The sequence below is a fragment of the Eleutherodactylus coqui genome, chromosome 6 (assembly GCF_035609145.1).
Source record: "Eleutherodactylus coqui strain aEleCoq1 chromosome 6, aEleCoq1.hap1, whole genome shotgun sequence".
NCBI classification, from domain to species: Eukaryota; Metazoa; Chordata; class Amphibia; order Anura; family Eleutherodactylidae; genus Eleutherodactylus; species Eleutherodactylus coqui.
The window spans coordinates 137,013,952-137,041,291 of NC_089842.1; the positions used below are offsets into that span (position 1 = coordinate 137,013,952).

Sequence of the window (27,340 nt, forward strand, 5' to 3'; positions counted from 1 at the left end):
AATGACTAATATAACTGTGTTGCGGCCCTGCAAAAGTGTCACAGAACTTTACTGTTGCAGAGTTATTAACTGTGGCAGAGCAGGTATTTCCCAGGCAGGAAAGAAATTGGCGCAAGTCTGCACTCAACCGTAGCTGGTTGCGTCTGATTTTTTTATGTTCTCCACGCAGCACACACGTACACAGAGCCCTTAGGACTGACAGAGGCAGGGCAAATATACTTTTTTCCCTTTTGTTTAAAAGGAAAGGCCCACTGTGCCTATTCAATGACTAATATAACTGTGTTGCGGTCCTGCAAAAGTGTCACAGAACTTTACTGTTGCAGAGTTATTAACTGTGGCAGAGCAGGTATTTCCCAGGCAGGAGAGAAATTGGCGCAAGTCTGCACTCAACCGTAGCTGGTTGCGTCTGATTTTTTTACGTTCTCCACGCAGCACACACGTACACAGAGCCCTTAGGACTGACAGAGGCAGGGCAAATATACTTTTTCCCCTTTTGTTTAAAAGGAAAGGCCCACTGTGCCTATTCAATGACTAATAACTGTGTTGTGGCCCTGCCTACACAATTCTGTGCCTCTAGTATCAATGCAGGGTGCAATGCTCTGCACCGCCGATTTTGAGAAAAAAAAAAAAAAGCAACACAGCTAACAGCAGCCTGCACAGTACTCCACACGGTTAAATGTGGCCCTAGAAAGGACCGTTGAGGTTCTTGAAGGCTACACTCACTCCTAACACTCTCCCTGCCTAAGCACCACTTCTGTCCCTAATGCCGGGTGCAATGCTCTGCACTGCCGATTTTGAGAAGAAAAAAAAATTTCTCCACTGCTAACAGCAGCCTGCACACACGTAGATGTGGCCCTAAGAAGGACCGTTGGGGTTCTTGAAGCCTACACTCACTACAAACACTCTCCCTACAGCAACTCCAATAGAACAGCACTTTCCCTCAGCTAACTCACACGGCATCTGAGGCGAGCCGCAGGAGGGGCCGATTTTTATACTCGGGTGACATCTGATCTCCCCAGCCACTCACAGCAGGGGGGTGGTATAGGGCTGGAACAACACAGGAGGAAGTTGTAATGCCTTCCCTGTCTTTCAATTGGCCAGAAAAGCGCGCTAACGTCTCACAGAGGAAAGTGAAAGTAACCCGAACACCCCGTGGTGCTCGTTATGAGTAACGAGCATCCCGAACACCCTAATATTCGCCCGAGCATCAAGCTCGGACGAGTACGTTCGCTCATCTCTAGTGCTCTCCTAATTCCATCTCATCTCACCATTAGATGTTCTGTGTTGAACCCAGCCATATGGGTCCAAAGGGGAAAAAGGGAAGACAAGAGTAAGCAGAAACACGGCAAAGACTACAACTGCCTTTAACTTATGAAATCAGAAAATTAAGAAATTTTAAAGAGAATTCCATTGCTTATTCAGTTTTTAGGTTATTTTTTTGTAGATGGCTTCAGATATTACAAACTTGAGGCATTTAAGTTGGCTGGAGGTAAGCTACACACAAGGTCAAAGTACTATTTGTGCATTGCCTGCAATTATGAGCCCATTATTGGCATAGCAGAAGCTTTGTGGGGTCCTAGAGCATGTCAAATAGAGCTGTAGATGCTGTTTTAGACGTTGTCAGCACTACTTCTACCCAAACAGATTTCAATTGTCAAAATCCAGTAACACACCAAAAAGACCACTCCAGAGACGAGAGGAAACAGGAAGGCAGATGAAGCTGCTAAGGCTGCAGTTGTATTGCCTCTAATCAAGGTAATGATGGCTGCTCTAGCAGCCCCTGGAAAGGGGATGGAACTTTCCTTGTTATCTGTCTTGCAGGCAGAAGCACCACAGCGTGAGGAGGAGGAGGAGGAGTGGACAGTAAAAGCAACTGAACAGGAAAATGATGGTATCTGGAGGAGAAGTAAAACTGACCTGCCTCCCAAGAGTGTTATACCCCATTGACGCATATAAGTAATGGAATGACACATCTGTCAATGTGTGACATAGTGTCTTCTACTTGGATTGCCCCAGGGTTCAACAGTGTTGCAACAAGGTTTGTACAGCCGGTATTATCTGTGGCTGCCATAGTCCAGGTAAAATGGTAAAAGTACCTGCCCAACATACTGTATGACCATCTTACCTGTTTTAAAGACTTAAAGTGGGCCTCATCCAACTCAAAGGAGGGCCAACATGAGTGTATCTTTATCTCTTTTGATCTCTTTTTAGGCTGTGACCATCTCTACAGAAAAGAATATGGCTAAGAAGCTATTGTCTGAAGTCATATGTCAATATAGAGTCTCCTGGGGTAATAGAGGGCCACATTTTGTAAATGAAGTTCTTGAGGATTCAGAATCTCTTGATGATCGTACTCTATGACTTACAAAGTAGTGGCAAACAAGATAGACTCAACGGGAGCTTCAACCTTTAAGATTTGTGAGGCCAAAAAAGAGTAACAGAATACTTCCAAAGAGTACTTGTCTTTACTGTGTTACAGAAACCATGGATAATGTATACTCATTACTTTATACTCTATCAGGAACACACCCAATAGAAAGAGGTCACTTAAACTTTTGAGATTTTGTTTGGGCAGGCCCCCTGTATTGTGTTACCCTTGTTATTTAAGGGTTAATATTTAGTCTGACTGAGCTATCCTTGTAGTGAGGGAATTAGAACATTTCCTGCAGACCATGTTTAGTCATTGTAAACACATTCTTTTACTAAGATAACAAACAAAGCATCATTAATTATTCATTCTTCTATCAGTGTTGGACTTTGTAATGATTTGCAACTTTTTACAGCAATAAGGTGTAACTTAGTGTGTTGGTCCACTGTGACTGGACACAATACGCTCTTTTGTTCTGTTTTGTATGACAAAGTTAACACTGGGCTGGGCAGGTCAGAAATAGCATAGTGGGGACTTCACACAGTTGATGTCTCTTGTTCTTTCCCCAATGATCATCAATAATTGGGACACATGAGAGAACTCAGATCCTAGTAGCCTTATTGTAAATGTAACCGATTAAGGAGCAAGCACAGTAAATTTACAGCACTTGGTCCTGTGCTTTAATCCCAGCCAATAGCAAAAATACTGCAGGAGGGGTGGGGCTATCCTTTTTTAGAGAGAGACTGAGCCTGTACCCTAGCAGGAGCAGCCTTCCTAACATTGTAAATGAAGTTCTTGTGGTTGTCATGCAACTGAAGTTCAGTAAAAGTGATCATAAAATAAATAGTTTTGTTTACCGTCAGTGTATCACCCATTTGACAAATTATATTATAAAGGCCAATTTACACGCAAAGATAATTCTGGTAAAGGACTGAAGGATTTAGTGATCTATTTGTATAAAGTATTAATGGCCATTAACACTTTATCATCTTCATTTGCATGTAAAAGGGCCTCTGTGAGCTGTTTTCTGAGCCCAGCCTGTGATTAATCACATGGCCTACTGTGCACACAGCTGCATTGTTCTCGTTGTGGCTGACAGCAGATTATATATTATCTGCCGACTCCCGTGGTGATAACAGCGAGCGGTCTATTGTGATATAAATAAATTTGCTTTATCCCTCAGTATCTGAACGATGCCAGCGTTTACATGTAATGATTATCGCTCATTTTCAGTCGTTTGAATGAATTTTCAGTAATAATTGTTACGTGTAAATGGGCCGCAAGTTTCCAGCAATGACATAACTCAGTGTACTTAAAATGTGGATAACTTACTAACCCAACAGTTTTCAAGCCAACAAACAAGTTGGTTAAAGACATACAATGGTTACCTTGGGGAAATTGTGCTGCATTGTACTTCATCTTAATGATTTACTTGTAAGGCCCTTTTTACACAGAACAATAACACTGTGCAGCACAATTTTTGTAACCGATAAGCAGATAGGCGAGTTATAGTAACTTTAGTGTGCTGAATTCAAATATGATATCCGCTTTTTTTTCTGCCAGGCTAGGTTTTCCAATTATGGGGAATAATGTAATCCAATTGCCCTTGTATTTTTTGGAAATATGCCCATGCAATTAATCTAGTCGGCCAGCCATTAACCTTGCTTAATAAAAAGAACAAAAGTGATCGTGCAACTATTACGCAATCACGGTTACACACCGCACACTGGCTGAACACTATAAGGGTAGTGCGAGACGCACAACTATAAACCCCATTCTTTCAAAAAAAACAAAAAAAAAACACAAGGTGGTCAGCCATATTGAAGAACCAGACTTTCCTCCTATACTGCCCAAAATAGACATTACAGCAGGGGTATATACGCTTTATGGCAGGTGCAATAAATTGGGAGTTTATACTGCAGTGTCCTGTGGAACATTCTATCCCATGTAAAAGCGCGCTTTGTCTCCAGGAAGTGATGGAATACACACCCATAGAAGATAATCACAGAGACCATTTAGAAAATAATCCATTAGCCCGGCCTTTAGGGGTACAATAGATCTGACAATTTTTAATGATAGTGTTAGGACTCTGCTCATCCTCTCACAGTCTACACAGTACAGCGGTAAAGTCAGTTCTAAAGAAACATTTACTATAACTGCTCTACTAGCTAATGTGACAACGGGAATAATTCAGGTTTTGTTTAAGGCCAAATGCACAAGGCCAGGTCAGATTCCGCATGTGGGATCCCGCAGCGGAACACGACCTGGTGCTGGCCAGTGACCCCCGCGTACGTCTCTGGATATTTTCTCCTCTGTGCTGCGGATGTGCCAGCTGGCGCACATCCGTAGTGCAGAGTGCGCTGTGGCAGCGATGATAATGTGGATCCGTGGCGATTTCAAAATTGACATTTCAGAATCGGAAGCCGTGGGTCGGACGGCTTCCATTGACTGCAATGGAAGCCGTCCGAGTGGGTCCCCCACGAAAATAGAGCATGCTGCGATTCTTCCTCCGCAAACAGAAATTGCAAATGATTTGTGCATAGAAGAATCATTTTACATTGCATGCTATGGACAGACATTGCTACGGAATCCGCGGCTAGACGCCCACCGCGGATTCGACAGCAAAAATCTGACCGTGTGCATTGGGACTTATATGGTTACATTAAAAAAATCCAAATGAAAAGGTTTTAGAGGGAAAAAAAAACTAAACCAAAAGATTCAAAATGTAATTTTCTGATAATACATTCACTTTATTTAGGGCTGGTTGCACCAACCATGGTGTTGATCCAGGTCTACTTAAACTGCGTTCAGCTGTTGAACTTAGATTAAGGAAAAAAGTGTGCGCCAACAATTTTTAATCTAAGATTTGCAAAACCAAGGTCACTTTCTCCACGATCAAAAGCTGAACCTAGAATAAATGTATCTCCACGTTGATTGGTGACTGTAGTCAGGTGACTGTAGTCAGGTGATCTTTCCAGCATTCATACTGATAGTAAACACATGGCCGCTACCAGCAGCAAACAGACTTTTCCTGGATGATAAAATTACACTTATCAGCCTAGTCTACCATCTTAGATTTGGGCTCCTAAATTAAGTTCAAATAGTTTGATCCCCCAAATTTGAAACAAATTGAACCTAGATCACAGGTTAAACCATGTCGGCGCAAGGTTTTTCAATTTGATCTTAGATCAACTTCTGTTGATCTAAGATGAAAACTTTGGGGCAGCCGGCCCTCAGGAGGAACATTTTATTGACTTGAAAATTTTCTCCTAACCATTCTCTGGTGGGTTATTCGTAGAGATGAGCGAACGTGCTCGGCCACGCCCCTTTTTCGCCCGAATACCGCGATTTTCGAGTACTTCACTACTCGGGCGCGCCGGGGAGAGGCAGGGGGTAGCAGCGGGGAACAGGGGGGAGCCCTCTCTCCCCCCCACTCCCCGCTGCAACCCCCCGCGCCTCCACGGCGACCCCCGAATTTTTTCGCCCAAGTACGGAAGTACTCGAAAATCGCGGTATTCGGGCGAAAAAGGGGCGTGGCCGAGCACGTTCGCTCATCTCTAGTTATTCGCAATAAACTTGTCAAAGAGGAGTTTGGGGTCTTCTCTTTGCCAGCAAAACGACTTTGATCTGTTAATGTTGCTGCTTTAAGGTCCATTCACACAAAGATGGTCATTCGTCAAAAACTGACAGCTTTGAGGGATCATTTTGCATTAGGTACTAATAATGTTAATTCGCTAATGTCCCTTAGCAAGGAACTAACATCATTTCCATATTAATCAGCTGCCAGGAGATGTATTTACAGAACAGCAGGTGGTCTGTTCTTTAAATACATGTCCATTGTTCTGCCGAGGGGGGTGCCAGCTAATAACTTATCAGCGCTGCCTGCAGAAAACACAGCATACGGTCCCTCTAATCAAGGATTATGGCTTTAAGGGTGCATTCCCACGAACGTATATCGGCTCGGTTTTTACGCCGAGCCGATATACGTTGCCCTCGTGTGCAGGGGAGGGGGGGGGGGGGGGGGATGAAAGAGCCAGGAGCAGGAACTGAGCTCCCGCCCCCTCTGCCATCTCTCCGCCCCTCTGCACTATTTGCAATAGGGAGAGGCGGGGCGGGGCTAATTCTCGGAACTTAGCCCCGCCCCACCTCCTTTCATTGCAAATAGTGCAGAGGGGCAGAGAGGAGGCAGAGAGGGGGTGGGAGCTCAGTTCCTGCTCCTGGCTCTTCCATCCTCCGCCCCCTGCACACGAGGGCAACGTATATCGGCTCGGCGTGAAAACCGAGCCGATATACGTTCGTGGGAATGCACCCTTATGCTGAGCTGAACTCCATGATGGACGAAGAATGCATGGTAAGTGCAAAATGGGCACACATTTGCACAGAAAGATGATCACTCAAAAGCAGCTGTTTGGACGAATTTTGAGCGATAATGGTTGCGTGTAAATTAGCCTATAAAGACCATATGCTGCAATATCCTTGATTGGTATACATACAGATGACAATAACTGTTTTACAACTCCTTTAACTAGTTAAACTTAATTAAGCAGCCATATATTAATTAGTGCTTAAAGGGGTTGTCCCGCGGCAGCAAGTGGGTCTATACACTTCTGTATGGCCATATTAATGCACTTTGTAATGTACATTGTGCATTAATTATGAGCCATACAGAAGTTATAAGAAGTTTTTCACTTACCTGCTCCGTTGCTAGCGTCCTCGTTTCCATGGAGCCGACTAATTTTCGCCGTCTAATGGCCAAATTAGCCGCGCTTGCGCAGTCCGGGTCTTCTTCTTTTCTGAATGGGGCTCCGTGTAGCTCCGCCCCGTCACGTGCCGATTCCAGCCAAGGGAGAGGGTCCACCGAGGGAGAGGATCCCGGCGGCCATCTTCAGCAGGTAAGTAAGAAGTCACCGGAGCGCGGGGATTCAGGTAAGCACTCTCCGGTGTTCTTTTTTAACCCCTGCATCGGGGTTGTCTCGCGCCGAACGGGGCGGGGGGGGGGGGGGGGGGGGGTTTGAAAAAAAAAAAAAAACCCTGTTTCAGCGCGGGACAACCCCTTTAAGCCTTTTCCCCTTGCTGATCACTTCCACCCACTAATCGTATAGAGCAGCCAGTGTTGTACGTTTCAGTATGGCCATACATATGAGATTTTTTTTGGCGAATCCCATCCGACACTATTGAGAGAACAGAAGTCCACTCTCTGATTAGCATACCTTCAGGTGTAAATAAACATGCAGCTTGTGGGTATTGTACATGTATTTATTACAATCTTTATAAAGCACAGTAGTTAAACATGAAAAAATACAAAACTGAATACAAAATCAAGCTTCGGTTTACATGGCTTATAATACTACTTTGGTACAAAAAGCACAGCATGCTACTGATAATATATGTGCAAAATATATTTTTGTAACTCTTATGCATATTGCGTTGCCGCTTCATGATTGCTAAAGCACAAAAATGTAACTCTTAAGTCAAAAAGGCTACAACAGCAAATAAATGAACATTTTTCCTGAGAAAGAAATGCAGTTACTTGGTACTTTAAAAGAAAAAAGAAGGTGGTAGTATATAAAAGAGCAGATATTAATGGATATGAAGGGTGCAACACCACCTACATACACTTATCTAGGGTTAGGTTTGTCAGTGAAGGGTTAATATAGCACTGTATATCACTACCAAATGCAAAGTTTTAGTATTAATGAGGTGCACTGCTCTCATTTTGGAGCCATTGTAGACTAAGAAACTGGTTACCAGCAATGAGCTGCTGGACATAAAGCTATAACTTTTTGGCATCAGTCAAGCCATTTTCTTCCCTCTCTCAGCTGACTTTATTAGGGTGACTTCCCACTTGCGCTTTTTTTCCGCTGCAACTTCGCTGCGTTATTTTTTTCCAATTGTCAATGGGACTTTCTAATGTTAAGAACGCAATGTACCAAAAACGCAAGTTGCGTTGCGTCGCAGCGAATTCGCAGTGAAAAAAAAAAAACACGCTAGTGGGTAGTCATCCTTAGGCCTCATGTCCACGGGCAAAAGAACAATTAAAATCCGCAGCGGATCCGCATCCCATCGGGATGCATTGACCACCCGCGGGTAGATCAATACCCGTGGATGGTCAATAAAAGGGAATTGAAAAAATTCTGGAGCATGAAAAAAAATGGACATGCTCCATTTTTGTGCGGGTCTCCCGCGGGGACGACTCCCGCAAGTTTCTATTGAAGCCTATGGAAGCCGTCCGGATCCGCAGGAGACCCGCGCCTGAATTAAACTCACCTGCTCCGGGTGATGCAGATCTTCCTTCCTTCGCGGCAGGATCTTCTTTCTTCGGCCCGGCGCATGTGCCCGGCGCATGCACGCGACACGCAGCCGGCGTGCCGAGCACATCCGCCCAGCCGAAGAAAGAAGATCCGGCCGCGAAGGAAGGAAGATCTGCATCACCCGGAGCAGGTGAGTTTATTCTTATTTTTAGCACTCGTGAAAGGAGGGACCCGCTACGGATTCTCCATGTAGAATCCGTAGCGGGCCTGATTTTCCCCATGGACATGAGGCCTAAGTTATATTTTTCTAAAAATACACGTAAATAGACAACCTATTTGAGAGATCTGTACAGAGGTGCTAACCATTAAATTTTGCTTGATTACCATGAAGGAGTCTAATTTCATAGGATACAAAATGCATACAATCTCATACAATCTGGTAAAAAAAAAATTGAAAAAAGTATATAGTTCTGTTAAAATACACGTCTGAAGGCAACAAATTTTATCTGAAATTGTGTTAAGTTCTGCAGACCTCACCTACAGAAAGACATTTATAAAAGACTGCCTGCAATTATGGCAGAAGTTATTTTTAATTGTGCAAAAGTAGTAAAACAAACAAACAAAACCCCTCAAAAAATCTATAGCAACTTTTTAGCGCTGTGAAAATCAAATCCTAAAAAAATTGTGGAATTTCTGCACTCTTTATTCTATCTCCTCACTCCCCCTCAAAAAATAATAATAAAAGGTTATACAGCACATTATATGTACCTCAGACTGGTGCCATTAGAAAATACAACTTATCCCAAAAAAAGAAAAAAAACAAAGGCAAGTCCTCATATGGCTATATCAACGAGTTATGTCTCTTGCAAAGTGATGATGAAAATCACTTTGCCTTTAAGGCATAAAATAACTTAGTCTTTAACAGGGCTTAAAATGTTTTTGTTTTACCACTGAAAATCTTGGGACAAAAAAAGTGTCGGCTACTAGGGGGAACTCCATTCTAGCTGCGTTGCAATCCACTGCCTGTCAGGCATTTAGCTTCTCTAGTAACATGGACACGAGGACACTTATTTATTACATGTAACAGAGGGGAGGGCGTTCAGATGCTGCCTTGCAGCTGATTGGAGTAGGGCTATGAAAGACAGCATGGAAAGTGTGGGAGAGGAAGTCCCAGCCAGTACAGCATTGGCAGAATGACTGGCTTAGAAAATTTTCTGTGCAATCGTCTAACATTTCAGCAAATGTCTAAAGTTACTCTACAATAAATCACCTCCATTACTATACATGTATAAATGTAAACAAGTTTTTCTTTCAGAAATCTGATCTCAAAGCTCAAACTGTAATGAAAAACCTCCAAAATCAATTTACTTTGGCAAAGCAATGAAAACCCCATATAATACATAATGGCATAATATCACCAAGTTTAATATGTGCGATTATGACAGAAGAACATATGTGCATAAAAGTTAATGAGCTGGAGGAAGGAATCTAGATCACAGTCCTCAAAACTTTTGCATTAGACTGACCCCAGGTACGTTCTTGGGCAGCAGACATTTTTTTCTCCCATTTTATTACATTGGCAGACACTTGAAGCTTTCCTTGAGATATTTAAAACAAGGGTAGGGGGGAAAAAAACCTTTGCTTTTTCCCCCCTTCAAGAACATTTTACTTAAGTAATGGTAATCAATAATGGTATTTGGGTAGTTTAAACAATAATTAAAAGCATACCTGCACTTTCAAATTATATGAATTATACCTAGCATTTGTCATCAGTTTTCGCTTCTGCAGGCTGTAGGTATAATTTTCATTTAGCACTAGATGTGCTGTCTCTCCTCCTTCCTGACCGGTCCAGATTTCTATGGATGTATCGTCCTCCTTCACTTACTGTGTTCCTTTTTGTTATCTCTGTTACTAAAGATCCATTTCACTTGACAACAGGCAGTGGACAACATGTTATAAGGGAGGGAGACCCCTACTTGGCAGCAATTTAGAGTGATTTTTCTGCACTAAAAATCATGATAGACTAGTAAAGCGATTGACACTTACTAGTTTATCGCATTGGCCAGCATGTTCATTAAAAAAAAAAAAAGCTATCTCAAAGTGCAGCGACCATTTAGGTAAGCAATTACACCCCCTGGAAAATTAGGCCAAATGTCCGTAAAATTAAAAAAAATAACCTAATGATTTGAGACAAACACTGTTCTATATAACAAAATATAGCCCATCACTAAAATGCCATAACTCATAATGTGTGTGAAAATAAGCAGCGTGGACAATCAGGAAATTCGGACGACCTTCTTGACTGAAAATAGGTTACATTTTCCAATGATCCTGTATATTACATATATGTAAAACACCCTTCATATTGATACATGTTGTATAAAGTGATATGATGAAAGTAGTAGCTGACCTTTAGCATAAATGTTCTTTTCTGGAATTCTTACAGCAAGTATGAGGAGAGCTACATGAAACCTTGAACTTTTAATAAACAGTGATAAAAATAAGCCTTGCGGAATGCACAAGATCAACAATATAAATTAGCAGATTGAAAGCTGTCAGAACGGCAACGGCTACTAATTTATCAGAGTCACATAGTTCATATCTACCAGCATGTCTGCACTGACCGGGCCTATAAGGTGAACCACCATGCTTGGAATCAAACTGAAATATGGGCCAGACGATCAAGGCAGAAGCGTAGAGGAGGACCGCAAGGAGGGCGTAACCACTGAGGAACTTCTCAAAAGCACAGGGCAACCAGCTAGTGCACTCTCCGACACACATGATAACGACCAGAATAGAAATGATAAAGCAGATACAGTAGACGGACAAACACCATTTCAGTGCATCATGCCTATCGTACGAAACCGGGTCGGAAATAAAGACAAAAATAACGCAGGCAATGTAGCTTTCGATGACTTTCAGAAGGCCAGGAACAGTCGCCATGTACCCCGTAACTTCTCCTGGATGAGCTCTGGTGAAGCACACTTCGATGATGTAGGCCAAGGTGGCAAGGCATGAAAACACAGTGGCCACAATTTTAATAGTCCGCTGATTGCCAGAGTTTCCATCTCCCAGGAAGTACAATGGATAAATGACGGAAGCAGAGAGACACATCAGGACGGCAAACATGGCAAAAGTGATTGGGAAGTTCTTCCATGACACTGGCATCCGGTTTTGGACTCCGCTGACCTCTACAATAAGGATCACTATAGTAACTGCGAAGCAGAAGCACCAGGAGAACATGCACAGATCTCCAGTTCTGCCATGATACACTCTATGATGGGCCACCAAGCTGAAAGTAACACAGGTGAAGATGGCTGCAAGAATGCGCACAATTCCGACAGGAGACTTTAAGATATGGGCGTTGACCGCCACGGTCCTCTTTTGGACTGGCATGCTTGATGTACCTATCAAAAAGGGGGGGGGGGGGGGGGGGGGAGACACAATTAAAAATAGAGTAGCAAGTAGAGTAAAATTAATTCTAGTTGAAGACAAAATTTCATAACATTTTAGCAGTGGAGATATTGCAACAAGCTACAAAGATTCAAGTTGTAGGATGGCCACACTAGTAAGAAGCGAAAATGTTGGAGATTCCCATTCACTTTGGAGCGTGAACGTGAAACAGCATCTTAGCAGATACAAGTTGAAAGCCACTGGTTTATAGAATTAGGACTTGCATTGCTGGAGAGTGAGTAGGACCTGTATGTGCTGCCCTTGTACAGATCCGGCCGCGAAGGAAGGAAGATCCGCATCGTCCGGAGCAGGTGAGTTTATTATGATTTTAGGTCTATCGCGGATCCGGACGGCTTCCATAGAAGCCTGTGGGAGACCCGCACGAAAGTGGAGCATGTCCATTTTTCTCCCCCGCAGGCGGATCTGCGCCTGACGGGAAAAGTGACATCCGCAGGTATTTAACTACCTGCGGGTGTCCAATGCATCCCTATGGGGCGCGAATCCGCGTGCGGAAAAAATATTGCAGATTTAAAATAAACATTTCCCCGTGGACATGAGGCCTTAGTGGTTTACATAGGGAGGGGGCTCCGTCTGTAAGCCCATCGATGACTCTGTACTGCAATGACAGGGTGCTGACAGGATGCCATGGCAGTCAGGAGTCTAACATAGGTCCCTAGGCCTGCCATGGACAAGAGCCCATTAAACTCTGCCTAAGGCCGTCTGCCAGGATCCCGCAGCGGAATCCGGTATACCTGCAAAATTTGTGATTTGGATGACCGTGCGCGGGGGGTCGCTGTCAGTCATGCGCAAGACAGAATTTAAAAGAAAAAAATATTTCTATTTACAGCACCGTCGCTAGGCAATGACACGGGCACCTGCGGCCCATCCGTAATGTTAATTGCGTATAGATTGCTGGTCGGACGGCCTCCATTAACTTCCATGGAAGCGTCCGCACAGAGTCCACAGCAAAATAGAGCATACTGCGATTTTTCCCTCTGCTCGCGCAATACGCAATTCCTATCCGAGAGTGGGAAGGAAAAGGCAAAAGTAGATACCTTTGAATGCGTGCAATTTGCTGGAGTTACTCCACGCGAACACCATCATAGATTTCGCAATAGGAATCCGGTCGTATGAAGCCGGCCTAAGGGAACTACATGCATTCAGAAAACACCACTCAAATTCGCAGCATTTTTACCGCGTTTAAGAGCAGCTTTTTGTAACACGTCACATCGTTTGACAGCCCATCATTTGTGAGGAGTTGTGTTAAAAACTGCGAAAATAGAGCAAATAGTGCTCAAAAATTGCGGCGTTAGAAACTCTGCGTTTGAGCGCAGGTCTGTGAGGCCCCATTGAAATCAATGGCGGCGTTGTACTGCGGTTAGCCCTAATCGTGGTAAAAAGCGGCCGACGTTAGAACGGCCTAAAGCAGAGTCTAATAAGCTGCCTGTCAATATAAGGCTTTTTTCACATGAGCGCATATCAGCTGGCGTTTTCACGGCCGGCTGATATGCGCTGTGATCGGATGCATTGAATTCCAATGCATCAGATCACATGGGCATATTTGTGAGATGTAAAAGTGCCCTGCCAAGCCAATATAGTGCCGGGTGTTTTTACGTCGGACCCAAAACATAGTTCTGGAACTGTTTTGGCCAGAATACGTCGGCCGCTACATGGGTTACTATGGGAGCCCATGGCAGCGGCCGTAGGTGGGAGGGAGTTTAGCAGCGTGGCTACTAAACTCCCTCCCTCTTTTCTTCTACCCCCCCCTCCCCCTCCCCGTGCAGGCTCACCTCTCTTCCTCTCTGCGTTCTGTGCAATGGGAGGGGAAGGGATGGGGGCGGAGCTAAGCACCGGTCCACTCTGCCTCCTCTTATTGATGCTATGGACAAGAGGCGGGGGCGAAGCTAAGTACCCGCCTTCTCCCTGCACTTGTCCATAGCCATCAATGGGAGAAGGCGGGGCAGACCGGCGCTTAGCTCCACCCCTCCCATTGCAGAGAACGCGCGGGAAGGAAGAGAGGTGAGCCTGCGATGGGGAGGGAGGGGAAGTGGGTGATGGCTTGGTGAGCTCGGCGCATTTGCGCCGGGCTCATCAGGCCATATGAACAGGCGCACAAACATTTGATTTGTGCGCCCGTTCACCAAATTTTTCACTAACAATGTAGCGTATATCGGCCGGCTGTAAAAACGGACGGCCGATATGCGCTCGTGTGAAAGAAGCCTAACCCTGACAAGCAAAATATGTTGCAATGTAGAAACAAGATTATGTTAGTTGTAGAGTGGGGTTTTAAAAATTAAAAAAAAAGTTCTAAAGAAGGAACTATAAGCTTTGAGTTCCTTTTTATATCCAATGCATTTTTTTCACCATGCTTTATAATGAATAAAATCTACATAATTAACATCACAACATCCACGACAACCCAAGCTATAATATCACATTATTTATCCTGTGTGAACTCCATAAACAGTCTAAAATACACTTAGGCCACGGTCACACGGCGCGGATTCCCGACAGAAATGTCACGGTTTGGCCGCAGCGAAAAACCGCGACATTTCCGCCGGGAGACCTGCCGCGGCAAAACCCGCCGCGGCTTTGAAGCGGCCCGGCCGCGCGCTCTTCCAAAATAGACATGCTGCAGTCGGCAAATCCGCGCCGCAGCAGCGGTCCCTGCCAACTTAGCCGTCCCGTGTCCACGAGATTTCTGAGAAATCTCGTCCACATGGCTGGCTAATCCCGGGATTAGCGGCCGCATGAGGATTTGCCGCGGCGAATTTCCGCGGCAAATCCACCCCGTGTGAACCCAGCCTTACAGCTGATCTCTCTTGCATATTCCATCTCCAAAATAAACAGAATGAAAACAAAAAAAAAAAACACACCAAAAATGGTATCAATTAAAACTTCAAGTTGTCCTGCAAAAGAGAAGCCCTCGTAGAGCTCATTCAAGGAAGAAAATAATGAGTTATGCGCCAACAGTTTTTCCCCTTTTTAATTGTATCAATCTAGAGAATATTACATTAATACTGCACAGTGAAAGCTGGAGAAACAGAAGCAATCCACCTTCAAAAACAAAATTACTGAATTTTTTAATCCGAACCCAAAAAAAAAAGTTTCACGTAATATATACACTAAAAATGCTGCCAGCAGAGCTAAGCTGTCTTCAACTGCCTAATGGCATGTACGCCGAGCATGTCCATCAGATGGCAGCATACATCGTCCGGCCATGAAAACGCTGGCCGATATACGCTGATGTGAATAAGCCCTAAGAGAGCTGAATATCAGCATCTTATTTTATAATACACCGCTATACTTCTGTATAGCAATGTATTATAAAGCCTATGAAGCTCAGTGAGGGGCACAATAGCAATCCATCAAGACCCCACCATTACATTGTGGGGCTCCAATTGGGGACAAAAGGTAGCCCCCTCCCTCTACCAGGCTATATGCCGCGGTCGCATAGACTGAGAATAGCAAGTGCCAGACAATTATCGGCCAGTAATAAATATATATATATATATATATATATATATATATATACATACATATACATACACACACACATATATATATATATATATATATATATATATATACACACACACACACATAAACATATAAAATATGTTGTATATGTGGCATTGAATTCTTCATGTATTTAGCATGAAAAGGTGATTTAAATACATTTTCTAATGACCATTGCCTTTAACATACAGTATAAAGATGTACGCCAGAGATACGATGCTTAGCAAGGGAGAGTATATACAAAGCATGCTCATACTGCCAAATTTCCCATTGGGAAGGAAATCCAGCACATTAGTGATATGTAAACATATTCAGCAGCCGGCATTTCATGGTAATAGAGGGACTGAAAAATGTAACCCTGTGCCAGGCCCTGCGGAGACGGAGACCTTATAAGGAAGCAGAAGCTAACGTGGGATCATTCTGTAGCAGTCAATGGATTCCATGTGCACGTAGCTCATCACACCGCCCTTTACTGTATGTTATGGGACTATATGTTCAGACGTGTCAGCAGGAATACTATCAGAAAAAGAACACATCTAGAGAAAGGAAACCCCAAACTGTCCCTAGGTTCCAATATTGTAATACAACTTACAGCTAGTTTTTGCATTCCCCACTGTCTTATAAACGCCAACTTTTTTGTCTTTTTGGGATGGGCTTCACATATGAAAAGTGGAGTAAAACACATACTCACTTATGCTCGCTCCCCCCTGTATTCCATGCAGTCGCTCCCCTGTGATGTTACGTGCACAGGATGTTGCAGGCTGCTGCAGCCGATAGCAGAGATTGAGTATTGAGTTTTGGCTGCAGCAGACTGTAATATTCCTTCAAGAAGCAGGACTGTAGCCGGTAAAGAAACACCACACCGGGAGCGATGACTGAGCATCAGAGAGGAGTATATTAGCCATTTATTGTTTTATGGCAGGGAGAGCTGTGTTTCATAGAAAAAAAAAAAAAGGTCAGACAACCCCCTTAACCCTTTCCAATCCACTGTCTGACATCTAAAGACATTCTGATTGAAGGCTGTGCAGCTCAGATGTAAGAAGACGTCCGGCTGGGTATTCTTACTGTATATTACTGGCCGCTCTGTTGTCGGGGGCCTCTCCGGCATGTCACATACTGCAGTACTGGCTCTAGCCAGCAGATGGCGCCATTGTATAACAGCAGAAAACGAAAGCCCCCTAGGAAACCCTAAATCCAAAATTAGATGGCAAAGGGTTAAGGCTCTAGGCACTATCAGGATGCGATGTGCCAAGTACCTGTAGTGCCAGATTTGTTCTCCAATTGCCCTGTAGGAGGTAAAGCTGGTCATTCTAGCTAGCGGTCCTATAATGTCAGCAGAGGTAATACTTCCCCTTGTAATCATGGCTGACCCATCAGTCCGGGATATAACAAAAACAAATATGTTAAAAATTAATCTAAAGCGAGAAGCACAACCTGCTGAGATTTTTGGCGTTCGTTCTTAAAAATGACAGAAAAATATTTTGCCATGATTAAAAAAAAACAGCCAAAAAAGTGTCATGAAAAATACTGTTCTTTACATTTTTGTTGTATCTGAACAAACTAAATTTGAAAGCTTTAGACTACAGGCTCCTTCCCACGAACGTATTGTTACGTTCACGCACTCCCATGAGGTCATTCACCGCTATTGTGTGAAATATCTGCGCAATAAAGATCTCAGCATGTATTCTCTTGGCATGTATTACACGCGCATACACGCCAAGATGGTGCATAGTGATCAGCAGCCTGCAGCAAGCATGCAATGTCCTTGCTGCATGCCTATTGCATGTGGGTGGCACAGCCAATTAGGCTTCCTTAAAGTTCTTTTATACAGGACAACTGCTTAAACAGGACGGCTTAAGTGCCCGACAATCGTCCCAACAAATATTGGCTCCTGAGCTTTCCCATAAAAGCCGAGTTGGCCAGAGACGGCTCAGGGGACCCGCTTCCATTCAGAATGACTGCAAAACACAAGCCGATCCTTTAATTTTTCTATGCCTGCCTAGACTGAACAATAAGACAAAGAATTGACAGTTGTCATCCAGTGTTTACACTGAACGATTACAGCTCCGCGTAAAAGGGCCCCAAGTCTCCCACTTCCAGGGCCCAGAACTCACAGATCCACATGGAAGAGAATGGCAAGGGCAATTTTTGTGGCACATTATGAAGCAGGAAATCAAGAGCATTTTGGTTGTGTCTTATATAGAGATGAGCGAGCATTGCCCTTAGCGAGTACCTGCCCGCTCAAGAGAAAAGGTTCGGCTGCCGGCGCGGGTGACAGGCGAGTTGCGGCAGTGAGCAGGAGGAGAGAGGGAGAGATCTCCCCTCCGTTCCTCCCCGCTCTCCCCCGCCGCTCCCTGCCCGCCGCAGGCAGCCGAACCTTTTCTCCCGAGCGGGCAGGTACTCGCTAAGGGCAATGCTCGCTTGAGCAATTGCCCTTAGCGAGTATGCTCGCTCATCACTAGTCTTATATATTATGTTTGGGTGCCTTTTTTTTTTTTTTTTTTTTTTTTTAATCTTTGTGCAAATAGGGCGGTTTTATGGATGTACCTCTGTTTTAGGCAAAAAAAAAAAGTTTTAAAGTTGCAAAAATATAGCATCTCCACTTTAGCAAAAGGCTGGCTTACAACGCAAGCCACAAATCAAACCCCAAAATACCGACAATTTAAAAACGCAACAAAATCGACAAAGTTGTTGCAAAACACATTTGAAAAGAACGTAAAACTGAAAAAAAAATGATCTAGGTGAACCACAGCGCTTTTCCATCTTGTGTAGTTCATGCTACACAGTATATGGTGAAGGGAGAAGATGCTATCAGGGCGTTTCACAGCCCGCAGACTGTCTCATTCTTCTGACTACGGCTCACAAAACCCATGAGCTCATTTAGGGTCCTTGAGGACAAACAGATTCTCGTTTGAACACGCGAGCGATATCATCGTTAGCTCGTTCGCTCTCCGGCAGCCTGTTTAGACGGGCAGATACATCATTGGTTCGTTCAAATAAGAATGGGTCAGTCTTTCACATTCGCTGTATAACTGAATGAGAGGGACAGCTGTTTAAATCAAAGGATATGTGAACGGGCAACCATTGTTCTTCTGCCTGCAGAAAGCAAATGGCAAATAAGAAGTCAATGATCATATCGGTCTACACGCCCCTTTAGACACATGGAGCAGATTTTCAAACCTGACATGTCAGAATATACTCCCTAAGGGCTTATTTACATGAGCGTATATTGGCCAGCGTTTTCACGGCTGGCCGATATACGCTTCCATCTAAGCAGTTCTCCCCCCCCCCCCCCCCCATCCCCCTCACTGTCTCTCTCCTTCACGCCAGCATTTGCAATGGGAAGGGACGGGGGCGGAGCTAAGCTCCGCTCTGTCCCACCCACTTCAATTGCTGGCTATGGACAAGGGGCAGGAGCTTAGCTTCGACCCATCACACCCACTCCCATTGCAAATTGCTTGGGGGGGAGGAAAGAGGCAGAGGGCCAGTGAGGGGGAGGAAATTCTCAGATGGGAGCGTATATCGGCCGGCCGTGAAAACACTGGTCTATATACGCTTGTGTAAATAGGCACTGAGGCACATGTCACACTGGCGGAATATTTCCACACCACCCAGCAGAATTTGCTCTGCGGTAGATTCTGCACCAAAATGCGGAATCGCCTGCGTAACTCTGCCGTTTTTAATTCCACATCAAAATTCGTACAGGCTTGCAGATTTTGGGGCGGAACCTGCATAAATAATCCATCTGTGTGAAAGGTCCATAAGGCTTAAAGGGGTTGTCTCGCGAAACCAAGTGGGGTTATACACTTCTGTATGGCCATATTAATGCACTTTGTAATATACATCGTGCATTAAATATGAGCCATACAGAAGTTATTCACTTACCTGCTCCGTTGCTAGCGTCCCCGTCTCCATGGTTCCGTCTAAATTCGCTGGCGGCTTGCTTTTTTAGACGCGCTTGGGCAGTCCGGTCTTCTGCTCTGAGCACGAGCCGCTTCAGCCTGCTAGCCGCTACAGCTCTTTTGCGCATGAGCAGACGAGCTGTCACTTCTCGGGAGCGCGCTGGAGCGGCCATTCTGTACCATCCTCTCTTAGAGGAAGGTGCAGAAACTTGAGCCGCCCAGGTGTCCCGAGAAGCCGCCCAGCTGTCCCGCCATCCAGGTAAGTGATGGGCCGGGGGGGGGGGGGGGCTGCCGCTGGGTCGGGGGGGGGGGGGGGGGGGCTGCCGCTGGGTCGGGGGGGGGGGGGGCTGCCGCTGGGTCGGGGGGGGGGGGGGGGGCTGCCTTCGTCTGTTGTCAGGGGTCTAGCGCCGGTTACCTGCTGCCTGGCGGTGGGTGACTGTGTGCCGTGCTCGGCGGCTGCGGGGCGTCTGGTTGTCAGGGAGACACAGCTGGTAGCGTCTCGGGAGCGCGCACGTCGGGCTACAGCAAGCGACGGGAAAAAAGCCGGCGGCCATCTTGGAAAAGTTTTTATAAGTTGCTGAAACGCTGGAACTGTAAGTACAAACCAGCTAGAAAAGTCATTTACAGGGGGACTTAGTAATGTATGATTAATTAGGGGGACTGGGCAAAAAAAAAAAATCACTGCTTCCTCGAGACAACCCCTTTAAGTCACACTTTTTTTCGGGTGGCATATTTTTTTTTACCTAATGCCCTTGTCAGGTTTTTCTTTTTCTCTAGAGAGAAGTCTGTGGGAAAAGGCATAAAAAGGGGTTCGTATTTGTAGGTTTCGCAACGTGTAAATCCAGAGTGATTTTCTCACCCGTGTGCAGCGGGCCGTAAAGCATAAAGTAGCAGTATATCCAGACTTGATCCCTTATATATGTAACTGACACTGAGCATGCTGAAGTTTGCAGGCTAGTGACACCACAGGATACGAAGTGGACCTTATTAAAAGGGACAGTTCCATCCAAAGTGTCATGTACACCACGAAGCAGGGAAACTGGAACGCTCAAAAAGTTGGCCCCTCCTACAGTCTTGTAAAACAAAATCTCTGGTTTCTACTCCTCCCTATGAGGGCAGGTAGATTAGGACACCACAAGAATGCTGTCAAACGACACGATAACCCAAAGTCTGTCTAAGGCCTGCGTCACATGAACGCATTTGCGCAGTGAATAGAGCCCATTGATTTCAATTAGTTTCCTTCTTCCACCTTGTAGAACAAGGATAATAAAGACAAAGAGAACATAAAGACACCTTGCTTTGAAACAAGAAACCCCGCCTACAAGCCAACAGTGCAAGCCACTGGGCCACAAAGCTTCTTCCTCCTCAGATTTTCTCCTTTTGCCCTTTTTCCTTCAACTACTTATACATCTCCTCCTCATTCATCTTCTCTGGGAGGAGAAGTGAGAAGAAAAACAATGCTGAACAAGTCATTAGCACGGTTGCCTTATAGTGCTGGGGTTCTTGGTTCACATCGGTCTAAGGACATCTGCATGGACTTTGTATGTTCTCTTTATATTTTCCGTCTCCTCCTCCAGAGGTATAAAAAAAAAAACACAAGCATGGTGGCTCAGTTGTTAGTACTGGAGTTCAATGTTCAAATTGGCCATCATCTGGATAGGGTTTTTATGTTCTGTTTATTCTCCTTGTCTTTCCTGCTCCAGAGAACTCACTGCTGGAGTTGTACGTTCAAATCTGACCAAGAGGAACATCTGGATGGACTTTTTCAAATTCCACGCAGATGTTATCCTTGTTCGGATTTGAGTCTAGGACCCCAGCACTGAAAGGCAACAGTGCTAACAAATGAGCCACATTCACAAAAAAAAAAAAAATAATGAAACATTTCTGCCAATTTTTGCTAGCAATCTGGTCAGATTTTATCGGCCGGACGGCCACGACGGGCAACATTACTCACTACCAAAAGAATAGTTAAACACTTCTTCAAAACCCAAAGGGGTTCAACAGAAAATAAAAATTGCATGGACGGTATGCAACCCCTTGTTCATGTAGTTCAAGCTGGAAGCGCATTCAAAAGTTCTGGAAAATATGAATGGAGACTTCAAGATTTGGCTCAAAAAAACTGCATCAAAAACTATCCTGCTTGAAACCCCCTCTATGTCCCAGACTAGACAACTGCTCATAAAGTGTGGCTTCCGTTCTGGTGGACTTTCTGCTGACACAAAAGGGTGATCGCAGCTCTCCCCAGTCAAATGTTTGCCTTGAATGACAGTGGCAAACAGCTAATGCCTTAACCTCACACTCTCAGGAGAAGTTGTGGGTACTGGTGTATCTTGACGCCACCAGAAAGTACTAGTGGAGTCAAGTTTCACAGGTGGGTGACGCCCCCTGTACGTGATTGGCTGCAGAGCTGGATGGGCTGCAGGTCCTGGTAGCCCGCTAATGATTTCTGAGGAAAGGATACAGCGGTCCCCGCTGCAGGCAGGCAGCCCCAGCTGCAAGGGCCTTCCCTGAAGGGCACAGCGGGGTCGGCAACAGGGAGGCCACAGCGCCGTGAAGTGGCATTCCCGGCGGCAGCACACAGTGTCTCCGCCTCTCCAATGAGAGTTTGAAATCGCGTTTGGCAGCAGGGAGGCCACAACGCCAGGGGGAGACACAGTGACATGCGGAGGCAGACGCAGAGTACAGGAGCACAGCAGCGATCCCACTGCGGCGCGGGACAGTCCGGTCACTGGATGTGGACAGCAGATACCGCTCGGGGACTGTGAGCACAGTGGAGGGTAAGACGCAGGGAGCTTGCCTCCCTCAAGCAGGGAGGCCACAGCGCCGAGGGAGTGTAACACACAGTCGGGTAGCAGGGGTGGAGCACAGCGTGGGGGAATTCAGAGGGAGTGTGGGTCACTCACATGCCCACAGCTTCTGTCCCTGATCCATTGCCGCAGCTTCTAGGACCTTGCGCTATTCCGCCAATCGGGAGCTAGGGGTGTGAGAGGGGCGTTCCTGCATGCAAGCCCTGTCAAACCCCTAGCTTCCGGTGGCGTCAAGAAATACCAGTACCGGAGTCGTGTATCTTAGCACAACCCCTTTAACATCTTTCCAGTTGCCTCTCCTAAAAAACTGATGTAAAGAGAAAAAAAAAAGAAGAAAAGGAACATATTTGAGCAGTTTCAGTCCATGAGTCATAGACGTTTCCTGTTGCACGTTATAGTATGAGGTAAGCTGTAATAAAAGTATAACTGCAGCCAAACAAAGGTGGGGCATTTCCTTCCACTAGTCTAAGGTTCCAATGTGTGCAGCAAGTAGTAAGTAAGCTGCTTTGTGACACCTCAATGCGGTGACAGACAGATGGGATATAGTGCGCTCACCAGCCCTGAACTGTACATATCAGGCAGATTAGTAGAACTAGCTCCTGACCCACATTGCTAAAAGCTGTAATAAGCCGAGGAACAACTTATTTCTTGGCAATCTACCACAAACGTTGTGACTAGACATTCTCCCCCTTTCCGCTTCGCTCAATGCCAGGGGAAAAGAAAAAAGCCAAACTCAATACATGCACGCCCGAATCTACAAGTTCAGTGCTGCAGATGGAGCCTTTCACTAAAAGTTAGTAGGGACTGAAGTTTAGCCTTATTACTACCAGATAAGACATTAAGGGGTTCTCTGCTTTGGACAATCCCTGTTAGATGTCAGCTAATTGTTGGGCGTTACCCTGTGGGGGAACGTGTTCAAACTCCCTACTATGCCATGACTGGACAAAAAAAGCATCAGGGCTCCCACACACTTGCGTTTTTTTAACGCTGTGTTTTTTGTTAATGCAATTGTCAATGGGACGTTCTAATGTTAAAAACGCAATGCAACTTGCGTTTTTGGTGCGTTGCGTTTTTAACATTAGAAAGCCCCATTGACAACCGCGTTAACAAAAAAACGCGAGTATGTGGGAGCCCTTAGGGTCCTTTTACAAAGGACAACTGTCGAGCACCTAAAGGGTCACTAACTATTCAAGGAGGTTGCACTTATATGATAGCCAGCGTGATCATTTGCAAAACGGCCGTGTAGTTTACCTAAAATGGTGTTTTTGTGCTGACAAATCCCTCCCCTTGCTGTCCACTGGACTAGCTCTTGACTGATAAGGGACCATAGGACAAAAGGATAAGTCATCAGCGCTCACTGATCTGTATGCAGAAGGGGGGCGGGGGCAACAGAGCTGCAAGAAGAGCCAATTTTGAAATCTTCTGCTGTTCATACACATGTACACTGGCTAAAGGCCCATTTACACTGGACGATTATCGCTGAAAAAAATAAATAAATAAATTTTTTTTCTCATTTTAGCGATAATCAGCGCGTGTAAACGTGCACCCATCGTCAGCTTTTCGGCTGATCGCTAAAATCAGTCCAACATAAAAATCGTCGCTCACTTTTATCAGGAGTTCTCCACGGGGAGTGCTGATAGCATTGTTTCCCTGTGGAGAGCAAAGGATCTGAGCGCAGATAATAGCCTGGGGCTATTAACTGTATTCAGGGAAGGCTTCATTTGCACACCTAATTGGAATTTAAGTAGCTGAGTAGTTACTTAAATACCAATTAATTTTTATGCAAAATGATCGCGCAAAGCTGTCGCTCAAACTATCGTTTGAGCGATTATCTGCTGGTGTAAATGGGCCTTAACCTTTTCCAATCCAATTTCTATCCTGGTTTTCCTAGGGGGCTTACTCTTTTTCTGCTGTTATACAACGGCGCTATATGCTGGATAAAGCTGGTACTGCATGAGGTGACATGTTGGATAGGCTCCGACAGCAGAGACGCTGGCAATATACAGTAAGAGAACCCCATCGGACATCTTCCAACATCAGAGCTGTACAGCCTCAAATCATGTCTTTAGATGTCAGACAGTGGATTGGAAAGGGTTAAGTCTTTCTGTATACTCCTGCATAATGAGATGTCTGTGTGTGTGTGTTTTAGGCAATTAGAACGCAAGATCTCTGTAGTTTTCTGTGCACAGTGTATAGAACACAACAGCAGCATCTCCTACCAGTCCGGAGAGGATGGAGCATCAGATATACAGCCTGCACAGGGAAAAAAATGCAGGATATAAGTCATATAAAGCCCAGAAAGAGGGTTATTATGGCAACTTATATCCTGAAAAGTTATCCGAAAATTCATGAACGCTTTAAACGCCCTACAGTCATTAAAAAGATTGTTACTAATGTGTATTCCCACAAGAGTGATAATTATCGCTCACTGAATGAAGGCGGAGCGTGCCGAAGAGATCTTCCATCCACCCGTCTCCGTTCAGACTAAACAGGCAGCCATTCATCCATGAGAGACTGCCTATTTACGTGGACCAATTATAGTTAGGTTTTATGTCTGCATAAAATAAGTGACCGACGACAAGCGAACAAATCACCATGCATCGGGCAATCGTTGGCCATGTTTACACTGAACAATTATTGTTCATTTTCTCACAATTCAACAATTATCTCCAGGATAACCATTCTGTTAAAACAGGGCCCTTACATAGTTTCCATTACCATCAATGGGTTACTACCTGTGTAATGCAGGACAGAAGAAGTCTCCAGAAAGAGCGACACTCTATGTAGCTGCTCTCCACTCTGACGAAGAGACCCCTGAAGAGTGGACCCACTCTTAACGCAGTCTCTCTTATAGGATATATGAACGTGGATTTTCTAAACTGGCCTGCCCCCCTATAATGTATAGTTTCCAATTATCTTTCTCTTAAAGGGAACCAGTCAGGTCCCTTAATTAAAGGGGTTGTCCCGAGGCAGCAAGTGGGTCTATACACTTCTGCATGGCCATAATAATGCACTTTGTAATGTACATTGTGCATTAATTATGAGCCATACAGAAGTTATAAAAAGTTTTATACTTACCTGCTCCGTTGCTGGCGTCCTCGTCTCCATGGTGCCGACTAATTTTCGCCCTCCGATGGCCAAATTAGCCGCGCTTGCGCAGTCCGGGTCTTCTTCTTTTCTGAATGGGGCTCCGTGTAGCTCTGTGTAGCTCCGCCCCGTCACGTGCCGATTCCAGCCAATCAGGAGGCTGGAATCGGCAATGGACCGCACAGAAGCCCTGCGGTCCATGGAGACAGAGGATCCCGGCGGCCATCTTCAGCAGGTGAGTATGAAGACGCCGGACCGCCGGGATTCAGGTAAGCGCTGTGCGGGTTGTTTTTTTAACTCCTGCAGCGGGGTTGTCTCGCGCCGAACGGGGGGGGTTAAAAAAAAAAAAAACACGTTTCGGCGCGGGACAACCCCTTTAAGCGGGCTCTACAGTATAATTGACAAACTGCTTAAATCAAAGTCTGCAGCGACCCCGGAGATGAATCTGGTGTAGTTAATTAATATTCATATATTCACTGCTCGACCTCTAGTCACCTGATGCAGATTGACCACTATCTCTAGAGATTATATTATATATATATATATATATATATATATATATATATATATATATATATATATAGGCCATAGACAGAAAATGTGATATCACAGACAGGCGTTCTTTATCCCCATGACCCTGAGCAATGAAGTCATATTCCTAAAGCCTTAAACAAATGTTAGTTTTCCATAACCAAACGCTATCTTAATGACTCCTTGTCAAGGACAGCACGCAGTAATTGAGTTCTGCTTCCAGGCAAGTATTAAAGGGGTTGTCCGGTTACTGAACATCCCTTTATTACAGCTGCCTGTGATAAAATAAGAGCATTACTAACCCCTTCGCCGCCAGGATCCACCACTAGCCCCGCTGTGGTCCTGGCATTTGTTGTGACAGCTGCCTTCACCGGAAGTCAGGTGCCCATTGCAGCCAATCCAAGACTGCAGCGTCACATTCATGGACTCCTGGCATCATGCCACTCAGGATGCAAGCGCCAATGCCAGGAGAAGGAACGATAACACTGCATTAGTCATGGCAAACGCAGGGACTGCAGCAGGGCAGGATCATGGCAGAGGGGTAAGTGCACCTTATGTATTATTTTACCTATAACTGGTCAACCCCTTTAATGTCTAACTAGAACTCAGTCAATATGAGTCTTAAATTTCCACAACAAATCCACAAAGTCTCACTTGGAAATCCGCAGTGGAAGATCTGCGCCGAGTCAACTGCAGCGTACTTACCTGAGGATTCTGAAAAGCAAAGAAATCCGTTGGCTTGAAATTCACAACTAGGGATCTTGCTACGGATTTGCAGAAGAGTCTACAATAATACATTTTATTACAGATGTTAACTTCTCCATTGAAGTCCTTCGGGGAAAATTTGCAACTAATCTTCAACATGGACTGACATGAAGAGGATTTAAAAATCAACACCAGAGATTTACTTCTGCGCAGAAATTTTCTGTAGTGTATCGAGGAGATTTGTTAACATCTCGTATACCTTACAACTACTTTACTACAATTCAGAACTTCCATGCACGGAAAATCTACAGGTAATAGTATGCCCATAGAAGTATGTGGTGTCCTACTGGGAGCCCCCTCATTTCATAAGGAGGCTGCACAAAAGTAAACTTTTTTGGCGTGCAGTATGACTCCTACGGAAAGTAGAAATGGTGGACTACTCCATTGGATGCCATATTACAAGCATATCAGCTTCTGTACATAGCACCATACAACCCAAAAGCACCCGAGTCCCACAACAGAAAAGTAATGTATAAAGTTCTGTGTCACAACAATTCTAAACCAAGAACTTCTGCATTTCGGATTGCTATGAAAATCTGTCATTGTCAATGTGACCTCAGGCAACTTCCTCAGAAGCAGTCACAAGATTCACATTGGGTCGTTAATTGTGTTTTGAACTGTACAAACTTCATTAAGAAAATGCTTCAGCCCAAATAT

At 44.9% G+C, this 27,340-nt stretch overlaps 1 protein-coding gene across 1 annotated transcript in view; it reads right to left on the reverse strand.

Annotated features, from left to right (window-relative positions):
• Window positions 1-7,610: 7,610 nt before the first annotated feature.
• MYADM (myeloid associated differentiation marker) overlaps window positions 7,611-27,340 on the reverse strand; it is a 28,399-nt gene continuing 8,669 nt past the window's right edge. Inside the window, exon 2 of the mRNA XM_066607723.1 lies at window positions 7,611-12,026. Coding sequence (XP_066463820.1) covers window positions 11,101-12,015 — 915 coding nt within the window. The 5' untranslated portion in view covers window positions 12,016-12,026 and the 3' untranslated portion in view covers window positions 7,611-11,100. The remainder of the gene's footprint in view (window positions 12,027-27,340) is intronic.